The sequence below is a fragment of the Meleagris gallopavo genome, chromosome 6, assembly GCF_905368555.1.
Source record: "Meleagris gallopavo chromosome 6, MGAL_WU_HG_1.1, whole genome shotgun sequence".
Lineage (NCBI taxonomy): Eukaryota > Metazoa > Chordata > Aves > Galliformes > Phasianidae > Meleagris > Meleagris gallopavo.
The window spans coordinates 30429206-30441437 of record NC_139409.1 but is presented as its reverse complement, the minus strand read 5'-3'; the positions used below and the strand labels follow the sequence as shown (position 1 = coordinate 30441437).

The 12232-nt window shown below is 40.1% G+C and overlaps 1 protein-coding gene across 4 annotated transcripts in view; it reads left to right on the top strand.

Annotated features, from left to right (window-relative positions):
• The window catches only part of RAPGEF5 (Rap guanine nucleotide exchange factor 5), a 150855-nt gene that overhangs the window by 40153 nt on the left and 98470 nt on the right, over positions 1-12232 (top strand). For all 4 annotated transcript variants that reach the window (XM_085226174.1, XM_085226177.1, XM_085226176.1 and 1 more), the window contains exon 7: positions 6067-6115. In XM_085226174.1, the coding sequence (XP_085082300.1) occupies positions 6067-6115 (49 nt within the window). The remainder of the gene's footprint in view (positions 1-6066; positions 6116-12232) is intronic.

The window sequence follows — 12232 nt, the reverse complement described above, 5'->3', positions numbered from 1 at the left end:
CCCAAGAAATATCAGTTTGGAGAATCACGCTGATTTTTCTGCCAGCTAGTTTGCACTCAGGTCCTCTTGGTCAAATGGAGCATAGCAATAGTCTAGGGGAAAGCAAGGAAGAGAAAAATGAATGAAGTGGTTATGTTGAAAACTCTGAAAAATTGAAAGGAAGGAAAATTTGTGCTGAGCTTTTTAAAGACAAATGTCTTTACAAAAGATATTTACAAAGATGTGGAAGGACAGCAATTCTCTTTGCTCAACACCTTGTGCAAAATTAGGAGGTTAGAAAATTCTGTGTTTGTAAATTGTTCTTTATTTTTTATTTTCCCTATATTCAAATTTCTTGTTTGTTTTCTACCTTTTTTTTTTCTGACACTAAAAATGAAAGAATGGGAAACTCAGAAACTTGATTTCTTCCACTTTTACTTTTACTTGGAGTAAAAAAATAGAAAAACATACTTACTGCAAAGTCATATTTTAAAAAAACAAAGCAAAAATACAGAAAAAGCTACAACACAACAACAAAACAAACAAAACCCTCTAAACCACTTTTTTGATTGAATGTTGCCAGTACCCATCAAAAGCTTCCTCTCTCAAAACTAAAAGAATGTGTTTTTCCTCAAAAAAACATGTTGAGAGCACTGGATCAAACTGTTGATGGACGCATTGGAGGAGAATGCGCATCTCTAAACATTTGAGTAATTGACATTGAGTTCAGAGTGCTTCTCATCTATCTTGCAAGGTCAAACCTTTGAACTACATCCTTGGCGATTCCAACAGTAAGACGTATGTTCAATTTTGTTTTATTTTTAATGAGCTGTTTTACCACTGCAGCTAACTAAAAAGAAAAATTAGGCAACTGCATTTCCAGATGGCCTGAGGCCCATTCATTGGCATGGTGGTGTCAAAAAAAACTGATTTTTTTTTTCCTGCTTTTTTTGTTTGTACAGGCTCTCCGTATCAATTTTCTAGTCGAACTGTGGACAAAAACCCTGAGAACAGAGCAGAATACCTCAAATTTTAACATTTATATATTAACTTCTCCCTCTAAGGGAAGCTGAAATATAATCTGTAATATTGCTTTACTCCATTTCCTCCATCCAGTAGTCTGAGATCTAATATTCTTCTTAAGGCTTCATGGTGAGCATTCATGTGCTTCAAGGGGAATTGAACTCTCAGCTTTCACTGTTCAGCAGGATGCTGTCCTCATCAGGATATAGGTTCTCTATGTTTTTTTTCTTGGAAAGAGCCCTATGAGCTGAAGCAGAAAGCCAACCATGAGGGTCATGACTGGAAATTTGTTCGCAGTGTATTCTTTTTTGGTTCACTGAATATTCTTGTATTCTGTACAGAATTAAACCACTCTTACTTGAAGAATCCGTAGTTCAGAATCTGCTCACAGTATTCTTCAGATTAGTCTTCCAGAAGTGAAGAATCTTGCCTCCAGCCCAGCACTAAAGCAGCTAGAGATTAGATTTTACTTTTTCATGCGTTTCTAGGTACAGAGTTTCAAATCCCATCAGGCAATAGGGGAAAACAGCCTGCAGAGATACTACTGCTGTCTCCTCTTTGTCTTTCCTATAACGGATTAAAACATTCTGTGTCAGGTCAGAAGGATGCTCCTGTGCCAGGTTTTCTTTTTTAGAGACTGAATTTCCAAATTTAAATATATAAACTGATTGGGAAGATCTCCCCAGCCAAGGAGTCTGTGTACCTAACATATAAATCACTGGCTTAGTGTTGGAAAGTGCAAAGAGAACTTGTAGGCATGGGTGTGCTTAAGGTCTAATTGTGTACTTCTCTATTCCTACTAAAGCTTTGCTATTGCAAAGGATAGAATGCACCTCACCTAAATACAAGTGGCCATGTGGCAAGCATCTACCTTAAGCTAGTTTCCCCAGGCACTCCATAGAGCCAGGGAGTAGAAATAGGCATTTTTAGGCTGCTGAATGTGTGATTTATTTTGGAAGTCTGCTTTTACAAAAAGCAATCATGCCTTAAGCTGTAATGGTGATGTATTCACTCTCTATAAAGGGAATAGAGTGACTGGCACAGACACCTGCACAAGGGTGGTGAATTCCTCATTTCACCTCTTTCATTTTTACTGCAGTCTGGCTTGTTTTGTTGGCCTTTCTCTTATTTCTCCCTAATATTCTTTGTTACCAGGTATTGTTTCTTTTGCATAACTCTGCTTCTCACATTCACTGCACAATTTGTATGTTTTAGGATGACTCAGCCAGTTGAAATGGTTAGGAAAGGAAATACACTTAGTTTTAAACAATGACTATAGAGATCATAGAAGATAAGAGTGGCTGTGGTGAATGAGACCAAATCAGAAGGGCAATTGGAGAAAACTGCAGAGGTTTTTTTTTCTCATCTGTCTATATAATCCATGGAATACACCTCTTTTAAGAGCAGAGTCAGATACAAAATACAAGAAACTAACTTGGTTGTGTGTTGGTTTTTTCTTTACAAGTTGCTCTACAGTGGAAGAAGCAGAGTCAGTGTAGGTAACTGAATGGAACCTATTGAGCTTCATGCTCTCATCTTATACTCCATTGCAATGAGTATTTAGGAAAAACGTAAAGATCGCTCCTGGGTTTAAAGAAGCATTCCAGAGCTGCAATGAATTCTATGTCATGTCCCAAAGAAGGAGCTGCATCTAAAAGGTCTTGTAGCACTGTCTGTTAAAACCAGAGCACTTTGAGATGTCTCTGAGTGTTTTTGTTGCATCACCTTGTGATAAGGTAAAAGAGAATACTGAGGTGTTAATGCAGTGCATCTGGGAAATACAGTTTCCTGGTACCTTAAGAAGACATCCAGGTACTGCATTTATTTGGAGTCCATCATACTGTCATTACCTGAGGTACAAAAATGTGAATTAAACTGCACATTTTTTTAATCCATCTCTGTTTTTTGAGGATGGGAAGATTAACCGTATAAATTTATTGCTCGTATTTGAGGAAGCAGGCATACACATGGGTACCACTCCATATGAATACTCTTACTCTTTCTTATTGCAAAAGGAAAACTGAATAAGATGTAGCAAGGTGCATGCACAGGACATTCTGTTTTGACTGTAATAATAATATTTCTGTAAACACAATGAGGTGAGCTGGTTTTTAAGACTGAATCAATCTTGACATCTGCATTGCTACTCAAAATGGGATGCTATTTAGATAGTGCTCACTTTGTGGTGACATGCTACATGTATAAACAATTTTTTTTATTTATTTAATATCTCCATTTATTACGGTAGGCATAGCTCTTGTTTGAATATATATTTTACTTTGAGTCTAGATTATTATCTGCAATGTGATGTGGGACTTGATTTTGTTAAACAGGCAGTAACTGAAATCCTATTGGGAAGAAGTATGGTAATGTGTAGCTTGTGTGCAGCGAGGAATGAATGTTGTACACTGATTTCCTTTGGTGTAATGATGCACGGGAATTGCGTGTCCAGCGGAGATGTCAAGTGCATTTCCGCTAAAATAGACAAAAAGCATATAGATTATGAAATCTAGGGACACCAGGCAAATCCAGAAGGATGCTTAGCAGTACCAATTCTTAGTGACTGAAATGAATCCTATGAGAGGGAGCTCAGAAAGACAGGATGAAACCCTTTGAGGAAGGAATGCTTGCTTAATAGTAAGACTAAAGGGACAATTTTTCCCCTCCTATTTTAGCTTAAAGGTTTTGGTCAGATTAAGTTCAACGCCAGCTACGTTTTTGGCACCTACCAACAACATTTTTCTTAATATAGAGAAAATTCAGAAAAGTAGTGCTGTTATTGCCTGTGATGATAACACTGTCGTTCAAATTTAGGAAGTTCTACCTTGTAAGAGAAAGTAATACTGTACACAGAATAGCAGGATACCTCAGTGCTGCTTTTTCTCCTGTTTCTAGGAAGGTGGTGTTTGGATTCTTTGTTTTTTTTATGCTCACAAAGAGATTTGCATTTTTCCAATTCTGTTTGATTGGATTAATTGATATGTTTACAACTGTTGAAGACTGTTATGTCTCCTAAGGCTTATGCTGAGATAATGTGTTTTTTAAACACTTAAAGATAAAGATGAGTCATCAGTGCACTATTTCATATTGTCTGCACCTGGGGCACTGATATTGGTACCTCCTGCTGAGATTAACAAAGAGTATGAGATCTGAATGGTTTATCCAAGAGAAGTGCTGGTGGGGTTATTCTGAAACGGCTTGGGCTTTTATGTAAAATCTCTCTGGATAGCTTGTGTGTTATTACTTGTGTATATTAAATGTTGCAAGTAAGCATGCAAGTTGTTTTGCCAAAAAGAAAAAAAGAAAAAGAAAAAAGTTCTTTCCTATCATGCTTGCAATTTGTGCTTATATTAAACATGATTAACAGTTCTCCAGACGTGGGAACAAGTATACAGGAAGGAAGGAAGGGAAGGTGATATTGCCAGCTTGCACAATTGTGCTGGAAACAGGACAGCATTTAAGCGATCTGTGGCACTGCCTTCATACTTTCCTGCTTGGAGCGGCAGAAAAGTAGGTCCCTTTCCATGGGGCAGCATCAAGGAGTAGAAAAGATCCTTGTACCTTGCAAAGACAGCAAAAAAGCTGTCACTTCCTTTGCCATAAGGGAAGGAAGGATGTGGCCTCTGGTATGACTGCTTTCTGCCCCACATGGAGCAGGCTGCTGGGTGGCAGCTGTGTGATGAGCGGATGCAGGGTTACCATTGTCCTGACATGTCCCATGCAATTTTGTCTTCACCTGGTAGCCGTTGCAGCCTGTCTTTCTGCTCAGAGCAATATAACATTGATTATTTTGGTCTTACAGTTTTAAACTTTTCTTCAGTGTTGTGAATGGGATATAGACTGTTGTTATTGACTGTGCTAATACAGGGGCTCTTCATGGGCGTAGTTCTGGTCATACACCATGTCTTGCAAATGATGTTTTAAATTTGCATCCTTTTAGAAATCATATTCCAAAACTCCTGCGTCAGAATAGCCTGGGCTGTGCACAGGTCTGTTAGACAAAATAGCTAGTGAGCCATGCAAATGACTTTGTGCAGAGAGATAAGACAATCCCCAGAAAAACTGTTGGAGTGTCCCACCATTCTTTTGTTATTCTCAGGACAGGCTGCTTTGGGAAACAAAGGGAGCTGGGACAATTGGATGCGGCAGAGGGAGGGAAGCATTGTGGTGTATGCAGGAGAGCACCTGGGGTTCTGTGTGTCCTCAAAGCACTTGAGGCAGCTACAGGGAGATAGGTGATGGTAGTGAGAAGTATACAGCATAAATGAAATATGCATAATGTGGAAACTTAGTAATTCTTTTTTTTTTTTTTTTTTTTTAAAGGAAAAGAGGGAAAATATTCTAGGGGTGAGGTGGTTAAAGAAACTGTGTCTGCTAGCATAGAGATTATATGGAAAGTAGAGGGAATGCAGAAAAGCAGAGACAAGAGGCTGAGAGAGGGAGTTGGCTGGCGTGGCAGTAATTTCATCACATCCCGGTAAGATAGCCTGAAAACCTGGTAACTAGATAGCTGCAGGTGAACATGCAGAAATAGGAGCCAAATTTCGGTCCTGAAATGGTCAGTTGTGCAAATAGGAGAGGTTGTTCCTTCCTCGAGGCTGCGAAAGTGAATGTCACTTATATTCACAAACCTTAGCCAAACCCCAGCATGGGCAATGTGCCTGTGCTGCAGTCACGCAGAAGTCCAAGGCTACAAGGGTGCTCAGTAGAGATAAAATAAACATTTAAGAAGAAAAGGAAGAAGCCTTAAGTGTGTGCTTGTGAAGGAGATATGCTGCACAAATAAATTGCATGTCAAGCTACTGAATTAGCCATTCCCTAAGAAAGGTGCAATATTTACATTCGATTAAGGTTGAAACAAAATCATTGTCGCAGGATTCCCAGCTGAAAAAAAGAAATAGATTTCCTAGAAAATTGACTGCAGTTTTGAGACTTTCTGTGTAATGCCACCTGCAGTTTATTGCTCCAAAATACTGATACTCTGTATCCAGCAGAGTTGCTTTTTTTGTTTGTTTTACTGCATATCAGTAACAATAACCATCCTTTCCTTTCCTGGTATTTTAGGTTCAGAGAGAGCTGGCTGCTGTCATTGCCTTGAAAGCCAGGAAGTCAGGTGAGTCAGACTGGGGAGAGGTTTGTATAAGACTGCTCCCTTTTGTTGTTAAAGTATTTATATTTTTGTTGCTGTCCTATTAAATTGGGAGGCAAAGATGGAGCTCATTCCCCTCTCACTGGAGAATCTGCATTCAGGGCACTGTACAGTTCGTGTGAAGCTTAGCTCTTCTTACCATCACATCTAATGGCCTTGCTGGTAAAATACAAGTGCTACGCTTGAATTGAACACAGATCTCTTGCTGGCTAATGTTGTTATTACCTCTGGCTTTGCACTTCATAACAGACAAATAAGCTGATAGTTTCCCAGTGTTTGTTGTACGGCCTGGCATCTCATGCCATCTTTGCTGTGTTTTACTTGGCTGATCAGGTGCACTTCCTTATCTTAAGCAAAAGACCAACTTTGTGCATGAGGGATTTCTTTCCTGAGGTCTTGTCTGATGCACCCAAATGACTACAGCAGCAATTCTGTTATGAAGCCAGAAAGGGGAAAGGTAATTGAAAATCTGAGAATATGAGCATTACAGCATGTGTAAGGGTACTGAAATCTGGTCATTCACCTCTGTCAGTGTTTATCAGCACAGCCACTTTCCTGGCTTTGCAAAGGAACTAACCATACCTATGTGAGCAGACACATGCTCCTGTACAGGGTTAACTCTCAGGTGTCTTCGCCTGTTAATGTGCAGTCAGGGCAAACTGCCTTTGGCAAAGGGAGAGATGAATGTATTGCCAGAGCAAAACAGAAATGGAGTTGACTTAAATTACTGGCATGTTCCCAAAGCCTTAGAGGTCTTTGGGAGTAATTTCACTGAGCATCTCTTGTGACTTCAGTGATTTTTGCTAGAAATTGAGGTAATAGATCTTATACTTCGAGCTATTTTTTGACTTGCTAATGATATGGTGTCATAGGATCTGTATCCGTCTGTCTATCTGCTGCTTGCAAGTACAGCAAAAACTTATTATATGCAACACACCACTGTGCACAAAATGACACTGTAAACTCAAGGCACCAGAAGATGTGGCTGGTATTTCTGCAAATACTTCCATATTAAAAGAATATTTCAGACACTGTCATGCATCTTTGGCCAGATATAGAAATACCATGGTCACCTGTAAATCCACAGAAAACAATTACATGTAAATGTGAATTCAGAGCTGCATAATTCTCTGAGTATCATCACTTGGCTTTTGAAGCTGCTGTGGTAGTTAGCAATGTCAGCAGCCCTCTGCTGCTGTCCTCACTTGGTGCCAGCCCAGTCTCCCTGAATTATGATGGCTGAACATGGAAATGCTTCTGCTCTGGTTCAATGCAGAAAAAAAACAACAGGGTATTCTAAGGAGAGATTGAAGGATTCCTTTTGTTTTGCTGTAAAATGGGTCAAGTGTATGGTTCCTCAAAGCTTTTTCTTAGCAGTTATACAGCTCCAAGAAATCTCTGTCCCTATGTCTCATCTTCAGTTCTTTTGGCAAATGTTATTACAGCAACTGTTTGTGAATAGAAGCTCCTTTCCCTAAAAGAGTTTGTTTTAACCTGAATTAGCATCTCTTTTCTGTTTGGCGGATGGCTCCATAAACTGTTGTGTCCCTGTGATGTGGGACTGGGGCAACTGGATTGGGAATGAGCTGCAGGGTATAAAAATGGGAAAGGAGGGCAGTTCTTGGAGTCACCCTTGTGCTGGTGGAATGGCAGCCCATGTTGAGCAGACAGAAATGGTTTAGTTAAAAAATTCAGCCTTAAATAAACAAAGCTCCCTGCAGAGCTCTGAAGTGCTGATCGGCCCTTCGTAATATGTTAATGGAAACATAAGCAAAATCAGTTTCAATCTGAATGAAAGACAACTCTTTACACAGTTTTAGCCCAAACCAGGCACACTTGTTTTTGAAATGTGCATTTCTTTGTGCCTCATCATGGACAACTGTTAAAAAGATAAATAGCTACATGAACAGGCTTAACTGTAAGGTCTAATTTATGCTAACACCTGTACTTCAGTAGGAACAGAGTAAATTAGAGTGGTTGATTATGATACTTATTTATTTTATTGCTGATGGTTAAGTTCACAGCATAGCAGTTATTGCGAACAGTCAGGCTGTGGTGTGCTGTGCTGCTGAAGTAAAGCGTATTTCACAGAAAGTGCTTCTGGAACTAAAAGCCACAGGATCTTTCTAAGATATTGTTCTTCTAACCTTGTCCAAGAGTCTATATAATTCCAGGAAATGGACAAAGAGTTTATTTTGGCTTTAAAACTGTGGCACATGGCTATTGGGCTGGTGGCCCTGGTTTGGTTCCTAGGCTGAGCATGGGCTGCAGCCCTTGTCCTGCCTGCTGGGTGGGTCTGCGTGCTGGGTGGGGTCTGTCTTCACTGAGACCTTTCCTTTGGTCTGCATGCAAACCCTAGAGCTGTTATACAGACGTTTATGTGCTGCTTTTGATGGCTTGGTGGTTTTTAAATAAGTGTTTTGAAATATTTCCTCCAGACAGCCAGCTAACACTATCACAAAGAGCAAAACTTGAAATTTTTTTTTTTTAAATTAAAATAAAGACTGTGCAGTTTGTTCCTGAATTACCTTATTTCTGGATATACTTCTGCCTTTAGAGAGATGCTTTCCAGTGATTTAATTGTATTAGAAAAACTGGCTGTTAAAACCTATAATACTGCTTGTCTAGAGCTATTGTGACAATCACTATGTTATGTTGCATAAAAGTGCTACGCAAGCACGTGAGAACTACAGCCTCTGTGAGAGCCGAATAGACTCCAGTCTCTGAGGTCTGCTGTGCTTGGATAGGGGAAGCATTGCCTTTGGTTATCAGGGCGAAATAAGCAGTGGAATAAAACTTAGGTTGCTATGTAGCAGTCAAAGAAATTCAGTGTATGAGAAGCAGTAATTACGGCTATTTCAGTTCTTGGGCTGGAACAGCAGCAGCAGCTGTTTCAGATCAGAGATCTAGACACTGTCTGTATCTGCTGACAAAATGCTCTGTGAATGAAGACAGAGACGTGAGCCTGATGTGGAGTAGGGCAGAGTATCAGATTCTTACTGGGTGGACAGCATCAGCAGAAAGTGAAGTCTGCACGGTGTGGGCAAGAATGTTTTTCCTCCAGAGGCATTCTTTGGTCTTTTTTTGTGGAGTGGAAGAGTATAAGAACAAGCATAAAACTGTCAGATGGCTGAAGGAAAAATGCGGAATCCGAGAAATAAAAAACCTGTATGCTGTGGAGATCTCCCTGTTCATATTTAAAATGTATGCTGCATCTATAACACTCAGCAACATACATCAAGGGGGAAGCAGGTAGGTAGGTGCTTGAGAGCCCTCATGCAGGGGGAACTTAACATTGGTGGCTTCTTTGCAAATGAAACTAAGCAATGCAAAAGGAGTAAAATTAATACCTGTAATCCTGAAGTTTTGATGGTCTTCAGTTGCACTGTTGACTACAAAGCATATTTCACAAGAATAAAGCTCTCATAATAAAGTTGACCTACGAAGAAAAAACGAGCCTGTGCACTTCTCTATGGCATATAAAAATGCATTAAAATTGTTCTTGCTTAATATCAGAAATAAACAGATTAAATGCTGTCATTCTTGATTTGGTAACAGGTCTTGGGAAGCACGTAATGGAGCAGAAGATAACTTTTTTTTTTAATTGTAGGCACTTGGCAATTAGAATTGTGGTGTTTATTTATACCTTGCTGGTTTGTGATCGCTACAAGTGTGCTGGAGCAGAACAGAGAGGCAGCCTCTGTTCTGAAGCTTTACAAGGGCTGGCATTTATCTCAATTGCTTGTCATGGCTCATGACATGTTCCTTATGTGTTAGAGAAGGCAGCTAAAGCAGGGAGAAAATGCAGCAAATAGCCTAAGGCTGGAGGTTTAGCCAGTGGCAGAGATACACGGGTATATCACATCTGATCAAAGTCTGTCAGGTGGATGCTCTGTGCTCATGCTAATCCTGTCCACAAGCAAGAAATCGGGCATTTCTGAGCACTAGCTGCACACCATGGCATGGGAACAAACAGGGCAGGGGGTTTTCTTCTCTCTTTCCTGAGAAGAACAGGGCAGGCGATTTGGTGTGAGCTCACACCAGTAGGGCTTGAGCCTTACAGGCTGTGAGCAGCTCTCCCTCCCAGCAGCAGCTGTGCCACCTCCTGAGTGCCACTGGAGCTGCAGCATGGCTGTGCTTGAGCACACCTGAAGCAACATTACCAGGTTAGAAACACAGCAGCAATTAGGTCTGGTTTGAGTTAAAAGTGCATCCAGTTTTGATCCCACTGTAGTGATGAGTAGAGGATGCTTAGGGCAGGGAAACAGAACAAGTAGAGACAGTCCTGATATGCTCACTCAGCCTCCACCCATCTGTGGAAGAGGGATTTTGCTGTACTCATTCTGCTGCAATGGGTAGCCCCTGGTGAACTCTCTTACCATTGATTTGTCAGATTGCTTTTTGAACCCATTGTTACTTCAGACCATCTTGTGGCACTGAGTCTTACAGTTAGAGGAGTGTGAAAGCATTTTTTGTTTGTCTGTTTTAAACACAATCCCCATGATGATAGGTGTTGTGATACTGCTCTTCAGTTATGCAAGTGGTGAACAACCCATCCCCAGTCCATCTTTGTACTGTTTTGTGCCCTTCTGTCATATCCCCAGTGAGCTGTCTCATTTTCAGGCTAAAACGCTACTTATTCCTCATTCTAAATCTCTTCCATTAAAGCTGATCATCTTTGCTTCATCTTCTATTATGTTACTTTGGGATGAAGCAACCGGAACAGCACGAGGTATTTAAAACACAGAAACACACCAGCTTATGCAGGAGTATTATGGTATTTTCTATTTGTGTTCTGTTCGGTAACATACCAATTAATTACTAATCCTCTTCCTTTTCTGTCTGTGTGTTTTTCTTTTTGATCCCTATCGAGCGTTAAGTTTAGAAAATGAAACTGCACAGAGCTGTAGCAGAGACTTGCTTGTTGCCTGCGTACAGGTACATATAATTTTTCCTATGGGAATAAGTTTGCATTTACCAGTATTGCATTTTATATGCAACTTTTCCTCCCAAGTACTCAGTACGTTTAGATCCTTCCTCTCAGGGCTGAGTGGTGCTGGAACCAGTGCAAAGCGAGGATGGCAGCTCTAATGGATGGGTGGGGAGTGGTGTGGGAAGGAGCCCAGGGGACCCGTCTGGCAGCGTTCTGCTGCTTTATCGGCTTTGTTAGCTCAGGAAGTTGTGTCTTTCCCATTCAGCCCATTTCCTCAAGTAGCGCAGATCCGTGTGAGACTTTCTGGTGACATTTCTTTATAATAACTAGAAATACTATTTGAATTGTTCTAATAATAACTTAGAATAATTAATCAATCCATGCTATGTGAATGTCCTATGTTATGTTATTACTCACCTGCAGTAGAGTTGTTACATCGACTCTGAAATCCTTAAGAATTTGAGTCAGATGATTTATACACGTGGTTGAAAAATGAGGTTGCAAATACATGATGAAGGTCACTGAAGAATGGAGAAGCTCAGTGTTTGAGTCTGGAACACATTAAGTACCCTTTGAATGCACAGGTCTCAAACAAGGGAATATACAATATCTCTGGTGTGAAATGGACATGTATTATTATCATTAGTTCTCTGCCATTGAAAATCCTTAGGAACTGGAAGAACTTGTTTTCATTTACAGAATGAAATGGCAGTTGTGCCGCAGAGGTGTGCATTTTTCCCTGTGGAAAAAATGAGAGTTTGAAAGGTGGGAAAATGCTAGCATACAACACTGATATCAGCAAGCGTGCTGCTCTTTTACGTCCTTTTGTGTTTCTTTGCAGTGGGTTCATTTATGTAAGACCATATTTCATTACAGCATTTCCTCCAAGCTCTCTTATCATGAAAGCAAGGGTCAAACTTAGTGAAATGTGTGAAAAAAGATGCAGATCTTCTGCAAGTGTTTATAAGACATCCTGGAGTAGTGTCCGCTACTAGGTGCAGGAGAGTCATGCTTGGTCTCAGTGACTTTATATTTTCCCATTGAAATGGGGTTAAAAAGCATAAAAGTTATACCTGAAAACAGCAATATTTTAAAAATTACATTGTATTTTAACGATATGGTGCCTTAAACTAACGGAGGTCATTTGT